The sequence below is a fragment of the Salvia miltiorrhiza genome, chromosome 2 (assembly GCF_028751815.1).
Source record: "Salvia miltiorrhiza cultivar Shanhuang (shh) chromosome 2, IMPLAD_Smil_shh, whole genome shotgun sequence".
Classification (NCBI taxonomy): Eukaryota; Viridiplantae; Streptophyta; class Magnoliopsida; order Lamiales; family Lamiaceae; genus Salvia; species Salvia miltiorrhiza.
Window position 1 is genome coordinate 55,259,890 of NC_080388.1, and position 22,593 is coordinate 55,282,482.

General features: G+C 37.5%; 3 protein-coding genes across 5 annotated transcripts; 1 reads left to right on the plus strand and 2 right to left on the minus strand.

The window, feature by feature from the left end:
* Positions 1-22: 22 nt before the first annotated feature.
* LOC131010319 (mitogen-activated protein kinase kinase kinase 5-like) lies at positions 23-4,875 on the minus strand. Of its 2 annotated transcripts, XM_057937782.1 has the most exons (11): positions 4,311-4,874; positions 3,229-3,825; positions 3,061-3,148; positions 2,886-2,948; positions 2,573-2,736; positions 2,319-2,394; positions 1,676-1,732; positions 1,471-1,596; positions 1,004-1,213; positions 789-901; positions 23-487 (listed from the first exon to the last, which is right to left on the minus strand). In XM_057937782.1, the coding sequence occupies exons 1-11, from the start codon at positions 4,688-4,690 to the stop codon at positions 208-210; spliced, it is 2,154 nt and encodes a 717-aa protein (XP_057793765.1). In that variant the 5' UTR covers positions 4,691-4,874; the 3' UTR covers positions 23-207. The 2 variants fall into 2 exon arrangements, with proteins under 2 accessions (XP_057793765.1, XP_057793766.1); XM_057937783.1 differs by lacking the exon at positions 23-487 and having other exon boundaries at positions 798-936; positions 4,311-4,875.
* A 3,343-nt stretch (positions 4,876-8,218) lies between these two features.
* On the minus strand, positions 8,219-21,916 carry LOC131010386 (40S ribosomal protein S28-2-like). Its single transcript, XM_057937890.1, has 3 exons — positions 21,913-21,916; positions 9,241-9,291; positions 8,219-8,612 (listed from the first exon to the last, which is right to left on the minus strand). Exon 3 carries the CDS (start codon positions 8,609-8,611, stop codon positions 8,414-8,416), a length of 198 nt encoding a protein of 65 aa, XP_057793873.1. The 5' UTR covers position 8,612; positions 9,241-9,291; positions 21,913-21,916; the 3' UTR covers positions 8,219-8,413.
* Positions 15,018-20,125, plus strand: LOC131010365 (protein OSB1, mitochondrial-like). Of its 2 annotated transcripts, none has more exons than XM_057937860.1 (4): positions 15,018-15,408; positions 15,483-15,624; positions 19,066-19,147; positions 19,551-20,125. In XM_057937860.1, the coding sequence occupies exons 1-4, from the start codon at positions 15,086-15,088 to the stop codon at positions 19,814-19,816; spliced, it is 813 nt and encodes a 270-aa protein (XP_057793843.1). In that variant the 5' UTR covers positions 15,018-15,085; the 3' UTR covers positions 19,817-20,125. The 2 variants fall into 2 exon arrangements, with proteins under 2 accessions (XP_057793843.1, XP_057793844.1); XM_057937861.1 differs by having other exon boundaries at positions 15,021-15,408; positions 15,486-15,624.
* Positions 21,917-22,593: the final 677 nt, after the last annotated feature.

The window sequence follows — 22,593 nt, forward strand, 5'->3', positions numbered from 1 at the left end:
TATCAAAAAGAAAAAGAAAAAGTAAGATTAACAATCGGCTCATATAGAAATCGATCCATAGGTTTTATGTGTGTTATGTACATCTACAAATTCACCGTACAAAGAATTTTCCTCTAATCAGCACCTAAAGCATCAATAAATACCTAGAAATATCAGAACCTCATTGGGTTTGTAACAAGAACAAGGTACGTAATATCAAATATATTGCTAACTTATTTCTTGTTCTACACTGCTGCTATGTTTTTTTCTTTCTGGCATTTTCGGCATGTGTAAAGTGATGTTCCCCTTGCAGGAGAAGCCGTAGATATTGTTATTCGCAGCTCCAAGAAGCACATTATTCTCTACATTTGAAGGGCTACTAGTGTTTGAACATCGACTGAGCTCCGCCAAAGACATACGAGGAAGGACTTCAAGAGTAGAACGGGGAGAGTGATGGGGCAGTACCGCTGTGTCTGCGCATTCGGCGCAAGATTGTCGGCTCGTTTCCCTGCAAAATTAAACAAGTTTGCCATGACTCAAAAGTAACTGACTGATTAGAGGACTCTTTCTCCTAAGCATTGCAGCATAAGGTCTTCATTACTAAGACTTCTCCAATTCTACCCTTTCAATAAGATACGAATCAAACAAAATTAGCTCAAATGATATAAATTATCAAAGGCCTTGGGATATCCCAAAGTTCTAACACAACACAGTAAACAATGGATTAGCCTATACTATTTTTTATCTATCTAACTAATCCTCAAAAGTAAGCACACCCTAAGTGAACAGAAAAGGATGGAATCACTTACCCACTGTGTAGAGGCAATTTTCCGTGCTGGATTCTTGTAATCGACGAGAGTGGTGCTGTCTCCTTATTCCATCGAGTCTGGTCGCATGAACTATCTACGACCTCTGTCAGTTTCTTTGTTTCCAAAGGCAACGGATGTTTGATTAGATCTAAATAATGGATATTAGAAGAATGTACGTCCAAGCATGCTTAAGATTCCTTGATTTTGAGACTCACATTGAGTTTCAGTCCAGAAAATTCGTGCACAAAACCTGCAGAAACATGTTCTTGTGAACTTCTTAAGAATGGATGCTTAAGCAGCTCAAACGCTGAAGGTCGGTCTTCAGGTCTTCTCTGGAAGCAACATAGGAGGAAATCCCTCCCCTCACAAGATAAATTTTCTGGTATTGGTGGTGTTTTGTTCAATATGTTGAACATTGCTTGTACCTATCATCACAAAAGTAATGCAAATTCATGGTTTACAAGGGTGAAAGCAACATCATTGAGGTATAACATAATGAATAGAGATAAATCCGTCAATTGCCAGTTTAATCTTTTAAGATCAATTTTGTGATTTTCAGGACATTCGTAATATGTCACCAAACTCACCACTTCATTAGTGTATGCTGATATTGCTTTAGCCCAATACACTTCTAAGAAAGATACTACAATAAACCTTCAGGGACATGGCGTGAGAAACATACCCCATTAATATCACCCCAAGGAGGTTTCCCTGTCAACATCTCAACAACTGTGCAACCCACGCTCCAGATGTCCACACCATAGGCCATCTGCGGATTTGAATCTTTTCGCATTACAGCCTGCAATACCTTCAGAAAACAGACAATAAATCAGACATGTGTAACCAGCCAGCTACACCATACCAGTAGTGAAAAGGATATGAGATACCTCTGGAGCCATCCAATGTGGAGTACCCTTCAAAGAAAGATAAATTCCATCTGTGAGCTGGATGAACAAGGATACGTCAAAGCCGGTTAGTGAATTCATTTAGAAGTACGAAAATAGTACAAAGTAGTCGACAAAGTTACTCAAAGATGAAAAATTCTACTGCTCCTGTCCGAACTAATTGTTCAAGAGTTTAATCTTCCTCAGAAACATATATTTGAATGACATATTTTATGCCCATGGACAAAAAAGAAAGGAGTTAGGGAGAAAGAAACAGGAATAACAATATCATAAGGGTGATTTTACAGTTCATTTAGATAGGATGAGATATTTAAATATCAACTTCAAAACAAAATAGCCTGTTAACTAAACAAATCCTCTTATTGTGACGAGTCATTCTGCTCAATCAGAATCATAGAACCTTGTCTATAAGCTATTGCAAGTATTTTACAACTGAAATGTCTCAAACTTTAAAAGTGAAATGAGTTTGAAGTCACTAAAAATTGAGGGAGATGAAACCAATATGATAAAGGAAAATCAGTCCCCTTAGCTCAAACATGAACTAAGAGCTAAGAGTTGAGCATTAAGTCCAAGCTTCAATAGTTAGATTTAAACTGCCTGATGCAACACAAGAGAGTAAGCTTACGTGCTTTGCTAATCCAAAGTCAGCTAGCTTGACAACACCAGCTGCATTGACAAGTAAATTTGCCCCTTTGATATCCCTGTTATATAATGAATCACCCAGATTTAGTCTTGGTGGCTACTTCAGAATGTTTAAGCACCAATAATAATGTTAATTATTTCCCCCAATCAACCTTTATGGAAATTTCTAACTATTGGCTGGTAAGTCATTGTTTACCTTTCAATTAGTAAAATGCACCTCCTACTAGCTAAACTAACCTGTGTATTGTCTTTTTGCTGTGCAAGTAAGCCAACCCAGAGAGAATATGGCGTGTAAAATTCCGAATAATACTTTCTGTCATAGCTCCCGAGTTTTCTTGGACATACTTACTAATTGATCCCGGATGCACATACTCCAAATATATGCAAAAACGATCCTCTATCTGCAACAAATTTTGCTCCGGAAATCAGTTCACTGAAATACAACGACAGCATCCAAAATATGCTGTTTTCCTTATAGTTATTGAAAGGGATAAAAATATAACATTCACTGAGAGGGTAGAGAATAGTGTAAATCAAAAGGTTTACTTACAGTTTCACACCCATAATACTGTACAATATTTTGATGCTTAAAGTCTCTGAGAAATTTGATCTCCTGATCCACAAATCATGAAGCCATAAGAAGAGAATGAAACAATGATGAACCTATCCAAGCAAATTAAATAGTGCATTCTTAAGTATGAAGATGTTAAAGACCTCGGAGTAACCTGTTCCAACTGCTTTATACATTCTTCACATTTAGGGTCATCAGGTATCATCTCGACTTCTTTCACCGCGCATGTAGCTCCAGTTTCACTAACAGAAAGAGGATCCTAAGATGAGGTGGACGAATCAAGCTAACATAGCAAAAGATTTTCAACTACCGCTTTACATACCGGTGTGTTGCAATGTAAACATTTCCATATGTACCACGACCTATTGGTCTCCCCTTCTGCCACTGGCCTCTAACAGACGGAAAATCCAATCTGTCAATGCTGTGCCGTGTAGTAGGTGATGGCCTAGAAGAAACAGATGGTGGAAGGGGCAATGGGTGAACATTGACATTATTAGCATCGGGCCTTGCTGCAAGACCTTCAGCGAGAGACTTATTATGTGAATGTACAAAAACAGCATTAGAGTTTTTGGTGTTCCCAAGGTTGGTTGGGCTATGCAGAGGTGAGTGTTCAGGAGTAGGCGTTGGTGATATTTTGTACGATGTAGATATTCTATCTGAAGCCGAAGTCTCCCAAGCTGACGAGGCCTGAAACGAAGGGCGGAAAAGGTCCACTGTCCTATACTTTTGTGGGCTAAGAAGTGGACTCGAGTAACCACTGCTAGGAGCACTCCTAGCAGGGAAATGCAGATCAAATTCATTTGCTGCAGTATCAAGATGCAGCTCTTGAGGGAATCCTCTGCGACGGTATGTTGGATATAGATAGTTGTTCCGAACAATATCATCAGTCGTCTTTCCATAAATTTGAGGAGAATGCTTTCTACAAAATTCAATACCATTAACACACACACACACATACACATATATATACAGGGTATGGATAAAATGAGAACTACATCCTTAATGAGATTAATAACTAATAATCACCCTTCATCCATTTATACAGCAGTTACACTGAATCCTGATTTTTCAACAATTTCACACCACTCAGGCAAGAATCTCCCATTATTGTGTATATATATTCATGATCATCCACAATTTTAAGACACGCAGCTCGTTACCTACATAAATGATAACATCTCTAAAAGTTGAATTGATTGTAGGTTTAACATTTATAATTGAAGAGCATCTGACATCGGTGGAGTCAACTGAAGCAGGAGAAGTCAATCTGAGGGTGTCTTGATACTACTTACTGAACAATTATATCTCAACATCAATTCCCCATTGCAGTCTACCAAATTGATTTGATTAGCAGCACATTAAATTCCTGCAAAGTAAATAGTGAAAACGAATAAAATGAATAACCTCGCAATCGGAAGAGGGTCTCTGGAACAATCGGTCTGGGGAAGATGATGATTCATTTCAGGGCGGGGCAGCGGCTGCGGCACCGCCGACTTGGACCAGTGGCCGTCGCAGGCGGCGGGGTGAGGAGTTCGGGCCCCAGAGGCAGGCCCGGAGCCCGAATCCGGAGAAACGGGCCAGGACTGGGATTTGTCATCAGCAGCAGAGGAATTGACGCCGACTTCATCGTCAGTGACATGCCTCAACTTCCTCTGTCGATTTAGCTTTCTCTTCTGATCATTGATGAAAATATCGTTAGAGCTCTTGCTCTTGCCCTTGCCCTTCAACGGCCGCTTGCGAGTGGACGACGACGACAGAGACAGTGCAGTCCAGAGCGAAGGCATAATAACGAAATCGAGAAATCAAATTGCGGAGACATCAATGAATACAAACGTAGGGGCCATAGTAGCAGAGAATGGTTTTTTTCGTGGCTTGGCTGTTGAAGTCAACCTTCCCTACCTAAGAATTTTCGATAAAAGTTGATGCATATCTGCTTGTTTTTTCCCTTCGATGGTGGACCTTGTTGCTAGTGCGTACACATTTGTTTTTTATTTATATATTCAATTTCAAGTACGGAATTTGGTAGTGCAAAGTCAATGACGAAGAATAAATAAATGCGTTTTTCTTAGTGTAATTTCGTAGGCGGGAACTCAAGGTTGACAAAATCTCGCCGTGTGGAAGCTCCACATAGTAAAAAAATGGAATTTTGGTATATACTTATTTCCCTCTTCAAAAAGTCTCATTTATTTTGGTACCGATATAAAAGTAGACGATTTAAGTATAAAATAAATTATTTACAATAAGGTTTAGAAAAGAAAATATTTTTTTTATAATAGTATTATACTTTGTACATTTCAAAAGAGTATGCTTAGATTTTTTTAGCACAAATTTTAATAGATATTAAGTGAATATATTATGAGTGAAATAAGAGGTTCATTTTTGTTATTGGAAACAAATTCAGAAATATACATTTGGGGATGCGAGTCTACGACAAACAATTATATAAACATTAACGTAAAAAAAATTAATATTAAAATTAGAAAAACATCTCTCTCCGTTAAAATGACCAAACAATTATTTAAAAATTGATTACTTAAGCTAGTCTTTCGTAACTTATTCTTGATATAAGTTATTTCGAAAAATATTCTCTCTATACTTGCAGTAACAATCAAAAGAACACCAATTCGAGGAGTAAAAACACTAAATGATAAGTCATATAACTATTTGTTTTAATAAACTTCATCGAGAATAATTAACATCACGCAAAAAGGGTACAAATAAAAAAATAAAAGTAATTTTTTAATATTTAAGTATTTTAGTAATATTTGTTTAAAGAAAATTGTGGCCATTGTACCACACTGGATTTGTCAATGATTTAATTGTGCATATTTTTTTGGCACGGGTCAAAAGAAAATAAGCATACCTTTTTTTATGATAGAAAAAGTATGATTTATTAATTATGTTGAAAGGTGCTTATGATTTATTAATTATGTTGAAAGGTGCTTGTTATGTGCTAGGTATGTTAGAATGAAATAAGACATTTCATATGAAATAACTCAAATATGACCTTACGAGTAAATATTAGATTAGAGCATCTGTAATGGGCTTATTTGATAGCCTACTTGATAGTGAGGTACCACATTGAGTAAGTAGTGCTGTATTATGGTTACTTGATAGCCTACTTGATAACATTAGTTTTGATTTTTATGTTTTTCATTTAAATTTAATTGCTCAAATTTAAATAACATATTTTTCTAATAGTTAAATACGCCATTAAACTAAAACATCATTAAAAATTACATAAAATTTAAAAACACCTAAAACATCATAAAAAATTACATAAAAATTAAAAACACCTAAAACATAATAAAAAATCATCATTAAAATTACATAATTAAAATCCTAGTCTAGACCACGACGCCTGAGCACGTCGACGACTATGGACGCGTGCCATGCCCTTTGTGCGTCCGTCATGTGCGTCGTATCCGCGTTCAGGAGCTTCATATCGAGCACCCTCTCCTTGATATCATTCCTCCGCGTGTACTGGGCGGTGAATGCCCTCATCTGTTGATCGGACCTGTCCAACCTCTCCACTATTTCGGGTGAAGGCTCCGAGCTCATCTGCGACGCTGACGCCTTCCCTTTCGCCTTCGCCGCCGCCTTGTTGCCAATGGGCCGGGAAAAAGAGATCTCCTCGCCCGACGCCGAGGTTGTAAAGCCGCCCTCTTCTGTAGTCTTTGTCCTCTTGGAGGCGTGCACGTCTCCGGCGAGGTACATCGACTTGAACTTGGGATTGTTCCGGAGAATTTTCCACGCGTTCCAATAGTTGAATGCGGCCTTTTGTGGGCTTCGACCCTTGAAGAGGATTTGGGCCTTGTCCCGGAGCATATCGTCGGAATGGCCCGAAGGCCAATTGTTGCGCGTCTCCGTCCAAATAGCTTCCCAGAGACGCACATCCGCACTCACTCGGGCCCAGTGGCCTTGAAGTTGCCGGATCTTAAGGTCGACGCCGATGATGGGGTTGACACGTGCGCGGATCCGTCCCCAATACGCCTCTCCCTTCTGATCCGTCCCACTGATGGCGTTGTTCGTCTCCTCCGCCCAAACTTGGACGATGAGATCCGTATGCTCGGGAAGGTAAGTATGACGGATCCTTACTTCCTTGTCGTGCTTGATTTTGTTGGCCATTTCCTTCCTTCGGCCGCCCTTCTTTGGTTTGGAGGCACTTTGCTCTGCACTGACTGGTTCCTCCTCGGCTGGGGTCTCCTCCAAGTTGATTCCCCCCATATCGGGGTGATAATCGGCGGAGAGATCGGGGCACCAATTAGTATCATAGAAAGGGTTGTGTGGATCCATGAAGGAAGAAAATTACAAGAGAAATGGAGGAGAAGAAAATTGGAGAAGAAGAAATGTGAGGATAAATGGAGGAGGAGGGGTTTTTTAAAGAGGAGAAGAAGAAGAAAATATATATATATGAAACGGTCGGTCAAAGCACGGAGATCGAGGAAAACAGTCAAATTTTGAATTTAAAATTCGATTTTTTCTATTTTTTTATTAAATTAAAAAGGGTTTTTAAAATATATATTTTTTTCTATCAAATTTTGCATTGCACGCGCCTTCCCTCTCCCCCATCGTGCATACTCGAAGACTCGAGTATCACTCGGGTAGCCCCCCCTGCAACGCCCTACTCGAGTGCAAAGCTCTACTCGAGTAGGCACTCGAGTGGGTGCGTTGCGGATGCTCTTATACTGTGCTTAGCAAAATTACCTGAATCTAAGAATTAACTTTGGGTCTAAGAATTTGATAGGCATTCCGTGTTTGTATCGCAATCCTCCATTAATGGCACAACTAGACTCAAATATAAATAAATGTTTAAACACAAGTGTATGTGTAACAAATATCACGAGTCAATGAAGAAGAAATAATAAACAAGAAAACTTAATCAAAGCTTGAAGTTAGGCAAAATTGTTATGGCCTATGGGCTTAGAAAGCAAGTATTGTGTAATCTTGGTGTTCAGATGGCCATAAGGCCCATAACTTCCGTAATTGAAGCAGGCTCTTGCCCGCCTTTTTGCACATTTTTTATGTGTGATCGTCAAGGTTCAAGACTTCTATAAATAAACACTACATTCGAACACCAAATTACTAAAAATAAAAGTCATTCGCAGGTAATAGTTGTTGCCGAATTTATTTAAACAATTAATGTTAGTTCATTGCAACAATAAAATCAAAATCAAAATCCACTTTTAATCTTTCCCCTTTTTTTATCAATTGTATAAAGAGATAAAAGAAAAAACAAGCTCGACAGAATTGTCCATTACAGCTAATACTTTGCACAAAATCACATGTTTTAACCTGAAAATAAGAGCACGTATAGAACGCAAAATAATGAATTCCCAAAAAACAATTGTAGGTTCAACAAATACTACTACCACCACAAAAACTCATAAATAATGTTAAACAAACCACTGGGGTAAAGTGCTTGCATTTGAGGTTTAATTTGTCTAGTTATACATCAAAATGAAGTTGCAAAAAGTATTGCCACATGAAGAAATGATGCTGAGAAATCAGCGGAGTCTCCTGGCCTCTCTCTCAGACTCCAACAAGGTGAGGATGTCGCCCTCCCTAACCGGTCCCTTGACGTTTCTCATGATGAAACGGTTCTGATCATCAATGAATTTCACTCTGACCTGAGTCACCTGCCCACGGGATCCGGTCCTGCCAATCACCTTGATCACCACTGCATGCTTGATTTGCGATTCCATTCTGCAAAAAGATAAATCTCCAGATATTAAGCCAATTTGATCTTTTCCTCAAACAAAAGATTTTTGTATAGCATCTGCACAATACATAACTGATGCTCCTGTTTGAGAGGATATTAAGAGATGGCATCTCTGGATTGTTCTAATAATATATGTTGGCTAAAATTAGAGAATGTCTGAAATATTAAGACGGAATGCAAATTAATTATAAATTGAGGAGCCCTATTGAATTAATCTGCACGAGAAACCAATCAATGCACTCAAGATTTCTGCAACGAAAAAAAGGCTTCTACCAGCATACAAAACTACAAGACACAATTTACTACAAAGCCCTAAACACAGAATAATTCTAGATTATTACATTAATGCAACTCGCGTGTTTTATTCGCCATACAATTATGAATTACTATCAAACTCACAAAACCTTCTGAGCGCAATTAAATTATGAATTTCACATAAATCCGCCGTAAAACTACAATGGAAGCGAGCAAGAATGAAGAACGACACATGTAAACAAATTGAAAGCAGAAGCAACCATACAGGCTTACAACAAAAAGCTAAAAACACCATTAAGACAAAGAAAAGAGCGCTTAAAGGATCACCACTAGTACAAAACAAACAAATCGGCGAACCTGCAGAGCAAAAGGAGAAAAGACTGAGGAGCAGCCGCTGCACAGATTGTTTTTTTTTTTTTTTGAAGGAGCCGCTGCACAGATTGTTGGAGGCGAAAAAACCCCTAGCACGGGGTTCTTATTTATGGAGGCAAGAAATTACACTTCTACCCCCGTCGGACAGAACTGGGCTTTAAATTGGGCTTTAATTTCAAACCACTCCCAACTAAAAAAATATCAAAGCCCGGATTAGACGTCCGGCACGGGCCCAAATAACTGTTTCATCGTGGATACAGGCACGGGGTCTCCCTCGGTTAGGGAAGCTTGATTCTACAGTAAATCAAGTTATATTTTTTTTCTCCAAATTTGCCCTATATTCATTACCTTCTTTGATCCATCCACATCTCACCTGCACTTGAAGAAAAATGCAGCGGCAGGAGATTGTTGCAACAAGCAGCAACAGAAAAATGGGATCTTGTGTGTTTCATTTTAAAAAATGGGTGCTTTGTTGGCCATATATTTCCTTCTTTCTAAAAGAAATTGGGTTCTTGTGTGTTTGGGAAAATTGGCAAGAAAACCTCAAATTCAAATCGGCCAAAAAAAAATTGGGGAAATCGGCAAGAGAAGTGAGAGAAGGGGCGGCGCTGGCCAAATTGGGGATGGGTGGAGGGGCGGCGGCGCAGGAGTGGGTGTTAGTGGCGCCAGGAGGAGGGGTCGTCTGGGTTTCCAGATGTGGATATGGAGGAGGCGACGCGCGACTGAATCTTGAATTTTGATGGGGAGGGGAAGTGAGAGGAGATGGGTTGTTGCTTTTTTTGGGGGTTTGCAGGGGAGGGAGGAACGCGGCAGCGGGCTGAATCTTCTTGGCGGTGGGGCGGGTCGGTGCTGGAGGGAGGGAGGCGGTGATGCGCCGATTCTCTTTGGCGGTGTGGGGGGGCCGGCGGTGCGACTGGCGCTGGAAGGAGAGGGGCGGTGCGGCGGGCGCTGGGGCTTTTGGGGGGGGGGGGGGGGGTTGGGGTTGAAGACGGGAACAAAAATGGTAGCAGACTAGCAGATCTCATAGGAGTAGTATTTTATTTTTTTAATTAATTTAATATAAGGTTAAAATAGTAATTTTAACTATTTAATCTAAATTTTAATCTAAAATATCAACCAATTCAAAAAAAAAAATGTTATCTAGATTTTATCTTAATCTATCTAACATCACATTAAATTACATAAGTTTCATTTCCTACATGGCCCTTCTAATTACTAATTATCAATCCTTAACCCACATAATTTATCACACCCCCTAATTAGTATTAAATTAGCTCGTTATGTTCACATTTTATTCTTTATTTACTAATTCAAGAAAAATTAAAATACAGAAAAAAAAAAACAAAAAAAAAAATTTAAAATAAGATTTCTCATTTCGAGAAAAATATTACTGTTTTAAAATTAAATTTATCTAATACGTTATTAAATTATCATAACATGTTCATTTTAAATCTATTTTTTTACATGTTATATAACAAATTACTCCCTCCGTCCACTAATTCAAGGCCTTCTTTCCTTTTTGGGACGTCCACCAACTCAAGGCCTATCCATTTTTAGTAAGTTTTTATTTATATTTAATTGGTGAGTCCCAAAACAATACACTTTTTCTCCATTCAACTAATAAACAATACATTAATTGTTGGTCCCTTTCTCCACTCAACTAATAAAAATACATTTTTTCTTAAAACCCGTGTTTTGCTCCTTAGGTCATGAATTAGTGGACGGAGGGAGTAAAAGTTTTTTTATGATCTTTCATTCAAGACATTTACTTCATCCATTCCAGAAGATAATACTCACTTTCCTTTTTGGGCATGATCCCACCACTAACCCGTTAATTTTAATCATCACTTTCAATACTTATTTACAATTTTACCAATATAGCCCATCATTATTTATCCATTTAAGAAAGTCTATTTTTTCACTTATAACACGTTTTTTAACATTTATTAAAACTCGTGCACAACAAACTAAGCATATTCTTCCGGATGGCGTATTACTTTTTCATTTAAAATATAATTAAATAAACATAGAAAAAATAGGCTCTATCTACAAAATGAGAAAAATAAAAAATTAAGAAATTTAAAATGTAAAGATTAATGACGGTTAGTTGAGGGACTAATGGACTGTTAATTTGATTTTAATGTATTGATTTTAAATTTTGCATGAATTATGACATTAATTTCCTTTAACTTTGAAATCAATTTTAAATTGAAGAGTCCCTTTTGTAGTATAGATTATTAGGAGAAGAAGAACTGTGATAAAAGGACGTTTTTTGGCGATCCTCTTTGTTGCTCCTCCCCCAAAAAAATTGATTTTGAAGTTAAGACTTACACGTCCAATTGGCCATAACTAACAATAAAAATTTATGAATTATCTTAAATGAAATATATATATATATATATATATATATATATATAAAAGCAAAATAAATCATATTCCACGTGTCATCGTATAATCACTTCATTCCAATTTTCCTCAATTCTCATTCATTCTTATTTTTTTCAAAATTTTAATCAATTTCTATATCTAAAAACCATTAAAAATCTAAAAGTCATGATATATTTAAAAACTAAATATCTAAAAAATCATTATATAAATATTTCAACAAAATAAATTCTATCATATGTACTCCATTCTAATTTTCCTCAATTTTCATTCATTCTTATTTTTAAATTTTTTAATATATACTCCCTCCGTCCACGAAATGAGTACCCATTTGTGGACGACACGGGTTTTAAGAAATGTATGGAGTGTAGTGTGAATAGTTTAAGAGTCCCACTTTTTGAGTGTATTAATTAAAGAGATGTGTGGGGTACACTTGCCAAAAAGGGAAATGGGTACTCATTTCGTGGACGGACGAAAAAGGAAATATGGGTACTCATTTCGTGGACGGAGGGAGTATCTATATATAGGGTTAGTATCTATAGAGAAGACCCTTAGATTAGAGAATAAAGAAGAAATCTTAACCATTGATCTAGTGAATATCAACGGCCCGGATCATCAAATTATTTCGGCTGATTTAATAAGAAAACACAAAAAAATACACCAAAATAAGATTATAACACGCCGAGGGGCAAATTTGGAAACACAAATTTACTGAATTACTGCCCAATTAACACAACGGTAATTTAGGGATTTAGTACCCATCATTTCACACCACGTCTGAAACCCTAGCTATACCAAACCAACGCCTCCCTCCAACCACAGCGCAGCGGTGATTTTGCTCCAGAAGCTTGGACCACCGATTGATTCATTCGTGTGATTTCCGACGACGAACCGTCAAAAGAAGGTAGCTTTATACATTTCGTTGGCGCCTCAAAACTTTGAAAACGACGAAGCATTCTTTAATAATAATGGCAGATTCGTGGATTTAAACTTTGAATTTTTGTTTGTTTAGTGAATAATGGTGTAGATTTCACACGCGAAGAATATTGGCAGATTTATGGATTTAAACTCCAAAACTCCCGCAAGCTCTCTTCGTCGCCTTGCTTCACACGGCGGCCGGATGCCAGGCCGTGTGCCACTGACCTCTACCTAACCTCCCTCTTTCTCTGTCTGTGATGATCGGGAGCCGCCGATCTCGCGCTTTCTCTTCCCCTCTCAACCGGCAGCCGTAAGTATTGAATCATGCGGACTATTTGAGAAATTTGAGAAAAAAATGCTGAATATGTTTCAGACTGGAAAATGCGGTGCTGAATCTCTGCATACACGCATTCTCTGCATTCATAGTCGAAGCTCTGTTCTCGCCTCGTTTAAGTTCGTCGGAGTTTGTTGGTCTGCGGTGCTGCTACCCACGAGACGAAGCCGTTTTATCTTTGAGACGACACACCAAACAAATCAAGAGCACTACCGAGGCGTATCTCTTCTTGCGGATAGAGGATCATCATCGACTCGGCTACTGTTTCTGATTTTATTTTCTTGTAATTTCAATACAGTTTTTCCCTGTAATTCTGGTCTTCTACATTTCCTATTCCATTGTAACGCCCGCAAGCTTATTTCTAACAATAAAAAAGTTTTTTTTTTAAAAATGAAAACCTATACTACCGTTGAATCCAACAGTCAGATTTTATATATTAAAAAATTTAAAAAAAATACAAAAAACAATTTAAAATTTTGAAAAAACATAATTTTCAATTTTTTTAAGGGGGCGCGTCCGTTGGACGCGCCATATATCTTCCGCCTTCGTCCCATGTCGCCCCAAAGACGCGACCTCGACCTAGCCCGCCCAGGTCTCCAGAGCTGACGGGTGTCCGTCGACGCGCCTCGACCCGGTGTGGGGAGGCCACGCTGGAGATGCTCTAAGCATGTGTAACCTGAATTGTATTTATACTATTATTTGGGTCGAGGGACCGGGTTAATTGACATTGGTATTGTGTTTAAATAATAGGTGTCAAACTGAGCTTCTTTTTAACATGTTATCTCATTTAAGATAATTCATACTTTCTTCGTTCCAAAAAAAATTCATAGAAGAGAATGATATAAATTTTAATAAAAATGGTTGATGGTTAATTGTATTATAAGTGAAAAAAGTATTTCACTTAAAAGTAGTAGTATTAATAATGATAATTAAATATATTGAGAGAGAAAGAGATCCAACATATGGTAGTAAAAATAAATAAGTATATGTATCGAGAATAATAAATTATGGGTATTGTCCAAAAATAAAAAGACACTAATTTTTATAAACATTTCAAAATAACAAGAATAGACTATTTTTTATGGACGAAATGAGTAAATAGTTTAGCGTTAAATTTGGGCCATAAATTGGCTATTAAGCTTTTTAAGAAATACTATAGAGTATAAAAGAAATCCCTCCCTCTCTCATCTTCTTCAAATTCATATCATGTTCTTAGCTCGTTCTTCTCATTTCTGACAAATTTATTATTGATTTTCAAACCGATTTAATAACTAAATTACATGACTTATGGCTATAATAATAATAATAATAACCTATTTAGAAGATAGATTGGAGAAACTTTTTATGCATATTAATTAGTACTCCCCCGTTCACAAAATGTTGTCCTAATTTATCATTTTAATCCGTCCACAAAAGTTGTCCCAATATATGTTTAGTAAACTTATGAATCTCTTTCTCCCGTCATTATTACGTGGGTCTCATTATTCACTCACTAGCTTAATTAACTTTTTTCCACTTTTTATTTTATTTGTGGGTCACTTTTTTCACTAACTAAATAAATAACATAATTTTTCTTAAAATTTGTGCCTCCCTCCCTTAAGACAATATTTCGTGGACGGAGGGAGTACAATTTATTTATTGCACTTATTTGTTAATTGTATTTAAGTAATCAATACATATACATAATTTAATTTATTTTCCAAACAGAGGATTAAGAATTTATCATTATTCATTTTTTTCTAAAATCATTTTTATAATAATATTATTTCAAATTGATATTATTTACTATCTATTAACAAAACGAGCCTTAAAGAATTTTTACTAAAAAAGTGATATTCGCTCCGTCCATAAAACTATAGTCTTATTATTACTTTTATTCGTTCACAAAAATTAAGTCTTTCCTACTTTTTATATTAAACTTCATTCACACTTAATATTTATAATAAAAATTCAATTATTCAATACATTTTTTCTCCACTTAGCTTTATTAGGAATATTTTTAATTATTTATTAAAATTATAGCTTCAAAAATCATATTACTCCAAAATTAGAAATTATTAAAAAAATAATTGAGGAAGTAAAAAACCCAGGAGTTAAGAAGTGGGCTTCTAAATGAAAAATGCCGCAACTGCTGATTCCCAAATTTAAAAAGCTCAACCTACAACATGAAACCAGCCGCCGAAGCCCAACTTGATGAGGACTACCCTTCTCTCTCTCCAATTGAAGAAGACACTCTTCTCTGCCCGCCTTTTCTCGTCCTCCGCCGCCCGGCCCTCCACCCACGCGCCCGAAAACTCAGACGTCGAAAGCGCCGTTTACCGGCGCGCCCTCAAGCTCCAGCGACCTACCACTGTCAGCTACCGTGATTATTTGCAGTCTGTCGGCTACCTAGAAAACTTGCACAACTTTGTGAGCTTAATTGGTGCCATAGATTATCCTCTCAAAGCTTGCAGCGCCGCCGTTGGATTCGGCGTCTACACTCTCCTCAGAGTTAGAGCGCCCAACCGCGATTTAGTGTGAGAAGATTCTTTCGTCATATTTGTTCAGTTAGTTAATTTAAATTGTTATAAAACTTTGCATGTGTAATTAGCAGGATGCTGCTGAAATTTCGGAAGGAAATGGCGGAAATATCCGTCCAGCATTTGAAGGCACATGATTTAGTTTACGTTTCAGGTCGTCTACAATCATACCTTAAGTTGGCCGAGGACGGGAGCTCGGTGCGTTGTTACGAGGTCCGATTCGCTCATCTTCTCCCCTAGTAATCCTGAGGTTTTTGTTTTGAGATGATGCTTCTTCGAACCCTTCTTGTTTTGGCTTTCGTAATGGGACAGATGTTCAGGACTAAAACTGACTATAAGGGGGAGATTACTTTTGAGGATTAGCCTATATAATAAAAATAGTATAGGCTAATCCATTGTTTACTATGACAGGATTGAAACTTTGGGATATCTCAAGGCCCTTGATAATTTATATCATTTGAGCTAAATTTTCTTGCATCACATCCCATTGAAAGGGTAGGACTGGAGATATCTTAGTAATGAGGATAAAAATACTCAATCATGTATTTTATCAATCATGAAAATTATACGCCCCTATATGTGGCTTGTTTGGTGGAGCAAGATATTAGGTGTGGCCGTAGAGTATCTTACGTTTACCCTTGGATACCTTTGTCATTAGATTTTACCTTTCGTCAATTGTTTGATGAATGTTAAATGAATCGTTTTAGTGTGGAGAAGAAACTTTAAAGATAAATACCTAACTGTCTTTTGCATAGCGAAAATCTTTCCTGATTTTGTAGTTGCGAACAACTTGCATTGTTAGTAACTTCAGGAGCTGTTATATTTAATTTGCAAATTGGTTTGTAAACTATCTGGTAGTTTTCTATATTTCGTTTGTTATCTCCTAATATTATTGTAGCTCTTGTCTACAAGTACTACTCTAGATGAAACACGCTGCACTTTCTTAGTTGGTGTATAGTATATACATTATATTGGTTTTCAATCGTTTCTGAGAAGTATTTCTCTATTTGGTTATGGAATTATTTGGACTAGTTATCAAGTGTTCATGGAATAATCCACTTCTTACATGATTAGGTGCCAAGAAGCTACCAAAGGTAATTATCGCAAAAAAACAAAAAATACTCATAGAAAGTAGTGGAGCAACCTTTTTTCATTGGGTTCTATATTTTCATGTAACTATATAATTCTTTTCTAGATTACCTAATTCAGTTTTAAGCTTGTGTCAATTCCAGATAAGGATCGGGTGATGGGATGGCATGGCATGGAAAATCAGAATTAGGACAACTGCCACTGAGGATGATTAGTGCTTACAGTATTACGTATAAGTTTGGTAAAAAAAACTGGAATTTCCCAGGATCAAGCTCTAGAAGTAAGCTAAATAAGGACAAGAATAGCTTCATAAAAAATGACAAATTCTTCTCAAGTAGCACTACGCTTTATAGAATCCCAAAACTATCACATTCTACTTGCTGGTTAACCTTCTATCAGGACTTTTGCATCAATGGCTTGTTTGATACACCTCGTCAATGTTGTAGTTTAACCTTCTGACTCAAGGTTCTGTGATCTCCACACGGGATAACTGTTCTGATTGTGCTTGCCTTCTAGAATCGGAACCTCTTAGGGTCGAGTAGAGTTTTAGGTACCATGGGCTGTTTCTTTGTTGCTCCAAGAACTATTTGGGATGTGATAGTTGCCATTTCCAATTGATGTTTGTTTCCGAAGGTATAACTTGCTTGCTTGTATCAAATTTAGGGGAGTTGGCATTTCCATTCTTCTGACGGTCTTCGTGTCCTGCAGTAAAAAGTTCCACAAATAACCTTGCCTGTGCCAATGATTAACAGCGATAGCATTGATAATCTTCCATAGTTCCCAGTTGCTTCAAGTTCACCGATTCTCCTACCCTTATTTTATGAAGGTGGTACTGGTAGTCCCCAGTTGCTTCAAGCTCATCACTTCTCCTAAAACATTATTTCATTAAGGTGGTCTTAAAATCCCACATTTCATGTTTGGCTCCTCTTGCACCATTTTAAAATAACACAATTCAGCCTCACCTAGCACATATAAAACTGCCAAGCTGCTATGCTCACACTCATTGGCTAAATTTTCAACCAAGAAACTATGTTAGTTGGCCCTATGATCCATGAAAAGTTGGGAATCCAATTTTGTACACTGTGGTATCCTGTTTTCTTGTAGTACTTTATTTTCAGCTGTAGTTGACTAGCTGTTTCACTTCCTTGACCGCTTGTAGTGTATTTAATCTGGCCACTCAGGCCAAAGTGGCTTCTTGTAATTGGAGCAATAGTTGTCTACCTGTGCAGATGATGACCATTCCCTTTCATGTGAGATTGAATTGCCCTTTTTCATGACGCTTTGAGCATCTTGAATGATGGCCGTCTCATTTATTCTTTGTTGTGCTTCCCATGGTATGCAGATGTGATTTACCAAGTCAAGTTGTTATGATCAAGTACTATGTGTGCTGCGATTTTTAAGAGGATTAATTGTTTTAAGGGAAGTCTAACCTTAGATTACATTAAAGAGATACCCAAATCTCACAGAAAGGATAATTTTCCGTTTTCATTATTCACTGCTCACTGCTCATATCATATGTATTTACATAGAGATTAAAGCAAAGTCATCTAGGAAAAATAGAGTTGGACAACTACAATCAAGGAGGATGGCTACCCTAATTTATTGCCTGTAAATTTTGCAAAAAACCAAGCTGAATTTCTGAGATTCAAGCTCTTGAAGTCAAGCTGGGCTGCCTTACTTCCTCCTGCCCAAAGTGTCACATTCCCCTTGTGGATCATCAATTTCCAGTAAAAAAATTCTTGCATTTAATGTTGTCGATATGCCTCATTGAAATTTTAGCATAACGCTCAAGTTTTATAGTCCATCTAAGCTTTGATAACTTTGATCCTGATGGAGTCAATCTAGTCCTCCAGTAGATATGCCCCATTTTCCGACCACAAGTATTGACCATGTTAGGGCCAAGTGTTCCTGGAAACAAAGTGAAAACAACGATGATAATCAGACAGTTCCCAGTTGCTGCAATGTCTCCAATTCTTCTAAATGGAACTTCGCTTTCATACCAATTCTTGTTTGACCTATGATAAAGGAATCGAGATCGTTTAGGTGGGCCGTGACCTTAGAATCTGTTTAGAGAGAGACCAAACTTACAGCAAAAATATAACCATTTGCTTTCTTTACTTTGAGACTACAAGGAATGTAAATAATGAAATTAGAGCCTGGATAAACCTCAATTGAAGAGGAATGCTGCCCTAAATTAATTGCCTATTTCTTGCAAATTTTAGTTTTATTTTTTGCAAAAGAATTAAGCAATGCTGCATTCTAAAATGAGCTTTATTTAAATTGGTGTTTGTTATAATTAGGATATTTATGTCTCTTTTATTGCTTTCAATGAGTTAAATTTTGTACATCTAAGTAATTGGGGTGTAGCAGTTTTCTTACTTTTCTGTTATATCAGCTCTTTCAACAATGATGTATTCTTTAAAAGTATAGCCTCCTTTTGCTACCTAAACCTAAAATTGTACCCTCCTTTTGGTCCAGCATATTTGTGTGTTAAAACATCTCCTATGGGCAGTTTAAGGATGTAAGATTCATAGTGTCTTAGTATGATAAAATTTACATTTGTAGGTTGATGTCAAAGAAATGAATTTTGTTGCTCAAAATGTTCCAGAGCTGGCCTGCCAAAACCTTGTCAAGTTGGAACCAAAAGGTACAGTTTCTTCTATGTATCCTTTTAGCTGAGAAGATTGAGCCATGGATGCTCTCTCAGCAACCCCTTCTGCTTTCACTTTCATGATTCACTTTTCATTGTATATGAATGAAGTTTCAAGCGTGGGAATAATTATAATCAGTTTCAATATTCAATAGAGGACTATTCCTCTATACATTGTGCTGATGACATAATGATACGCTTTGGAATCTAAATATGTGCCTCCGTTCTTTACCTTTTGTTCTTCTCCACTCTCCAGCATCTGATCGCATTGCTTCTTACCTGATTCTTCTCTGGGTTGGTAGGGGGTTGCATACCATGTGTACCTGCATACGATTGAACAATTTTATGCCCATCTTTTTTGTTTTTTTTCAAACTATTTGCTAATTTCTTCAATTGGCAGTTTCATTAGAGCAGAAGCGTAGGGACCGGCTTCATTTGTGGCAAGTATTTTTTGCTAATCCATCAGAGTGGTGGGATAATAGGAACTCTAAATTGAAAGGAAGAGCACCAGACTTTAGGCACAAGGATACTGGTGAGGCACTCTGGATCCAAGACAATGATCCTCCATGGGTCAACCAGCAACTCCAACTGCACGATTCAAGACTGAGCAAACAAAGTTATAGACGGGACAAAGGCTTGGTTTCACTTGTCCCCTTTGGTTTGTGATGAAGTTAAAAGTAATTGAAGCCTTGGTATGGATCTCAGATGATGAAATGGATATTTCTTTCTGGATCTTAAAGTCTCTGTATGTATGAGACTGCAGCAGCTCGACGCCTTTGTGTTTTAGATGTTGGTTTGACCTCAAATCATCTACTTCAGCTTCGCACTAAAGTGAAAATGCTGACAATCTTGTGGATATTTACTGTACAGTTTGAGCTGGCACTGTATTTTACATGAATGGAAACTTGCCATCTTAAGCATCTGATGTATACACTCGCTTCGAAATCTCATCAATATAGTGTTATATTTCAAGAATGCTCTAGTTGAGCAATGTCCATTTTAGAGCATCGCAATTCCTTGCACCAGATGCATGTCGAAATAGATAGAAATGTTTGGTCTCTAATGGCAGAAGTCTGTTCGGATTTAACCGATATTTTGTTAGTCCACTCAAATTCTGCTCATTTTATAATTCGTCGTCGTGATTTGAAATTTTAAGCATATACATCCAATTCGGTTTTATGTTGCATATGATTCTAACGAGTTAAGTATTTCTTAGAGAAGACATTTAAAAAAAAAAGTATTTCTTAGAGAAAATGAGAAGAAATTCATCAACAGCTAAAAAGATGTGGATTGGATGTAGTTTTATGTTGTTAAAATAAATCAATTGTTTTGCAACGACGCATTTCATATTGCAGATCGCATTGAACGTTCAACAGGACGCTCCACCGCCTCTGCTTGGGTGGCCCAGACGCCGCTCCCATCCCAAGATCGCCGTCTGTGTCGCAAATCAATTGTTTAAAATTATTTGAAATTGTTAAATGAGATTGGTTGTGCCTCTCCTCAAAGTTAGCACTACACTTTGAACAAGGCTTAATTACATTTAGAATAAATTATTAAACTTTCAACAAATTCTTATTGTACACAAAAACTTTAAAATCTATATTATAATTATTCAATTATTTTTTTTAGTTTTATTTTACATACTATGGTTAGTTGAAAAGTGCAAATAGATAGATGGTTCGAGAGTAAACGTACTTGATCTTCTCCGCCTGTATATACATCTTAGTCAGAGTAATATTAGACAACAAACAACTGAGAATAGAGAGCACCATACCTTGGAGAAACCATGTTGTTCTCCTTCGTATTCTACAAGAGCAACTGACACACCTATATAATTAAGTATAAATACTTCCCTCCAATTTCTTATACATGTCGTTTTGTGCTTCTGCAAATTTATTACTACTAAAAAAGTATTTTATCCAAATTAATCTTATTAAATGATTATTTATTCTTTATCACATTCATGATTTTGATGTAAAAATTTAAGAAAACCTCCTCGCCCCCTAGAATAATTTGATGCCAAAAAATTAAATATATAATAAATGAGATTAATCAAATATTAATTGAGAATGATGGGAAATGGGAACTTGACATTTATGTAAATAGGGATATCTGCGGAATAAAATGACAACATCAAAGAAATTGTAAAAAATTTAAGATCTCAAAACGACGTATATAACGAATTGGAGGGAATATAATACTCCATATTATACAAATATGTGGTAGAATTATTCTGCAAAACTATTTTAAAATATAATGAAACATGATGAATTCACGGTTAAAAATTGTGAATTTTAAAAAGGGCAAATGTGCAGATTGGTCCCTGAACTCAACTCCCCTAAAGTGTTGAGCCCCCCATACTCGGTCAAGGCGCGCTGACCTCCCTGAACTTCCGAGAAAAAAGGTGCAACTAAACCCACGAGTTTAACGGCGGTTTAACGCCGTTAAACGGTTTTTTTTAATAATTTTTTGGTCATCTTCTCCGGCTGGATTCCTTTAATTTTCCAGTGACATTCATCTGTCGAAAGGGAAAATCTAGCCGGCGCCACTTCTTCTCCGACGAGCGCCCCACCCCAACCAAATGCGAGGCGTAACCGAAGCAGATTTGCAGCGGCGGCTCCTCCTTGGCCGTCCGCTACCGAAAATGCGAGAGATGGATGAGGGGGAGGCGAGCGGCGGCGGCGGCGCTTCATCCTTGGTCGTCCGCTGTCGAAGATGCGAGAGAGAGAGAGAACATATCTGTTGCCGAAAACACGAGAGAGGGATGGGGGGAGGCGAGCGGCGGCGGCGGCGCTTCATCCTTGGCCGTCCGGTGCTGTCGGAGATGCGAGAGAGAAAGAGAGGACAGATCTGTTGCCGGAAACGCGAGAAAGGGATGAGGGGGAGGCGAGCGGCAGCGGCGACGTTCTATCCTTGGTCGTCCTCTGTCAGAGATGCGACAGCGGCGCTCCATCCTTGGCCGTCCGAACCGGTGGTTCTCGCTGAAAAATTGAAGGAATCCAGTCGGAAAAGATGTTCGGAAAAAAAAAAAAAACGTTTAACGGCGTTAAACCGCCGTTAAACTCGTAGGTTTAGTTGCATCTTTTTCTCGGTAGTTCAGGGAGGTAAACGCGCCTTGATCGAATATGGGGGCTCAACGCTCTAGAGGGGTCGAGTTCAGGGACCAATATGCACCTTTGCCCTTTTAAAAATATAATATTCACCTTCATAGAAGTCGGATGCAGAACCACAAATGATGAATTAATCATAAACTTTTATAAGGGTTCAAGGTGCTTTTTAGTTATGTTCCAAAAAGAGTTACTCCGTTACATTATCCATTCAATGGAAACATACTCCCTCCGTCCCACTCCAAATGTCCCATTTTCTATTTTGGGTTGTCTCACTCCAAATGTCTCATTCCTTTTTTGGCAATACACTCTCTCTCTATACTTAATATTTAAATA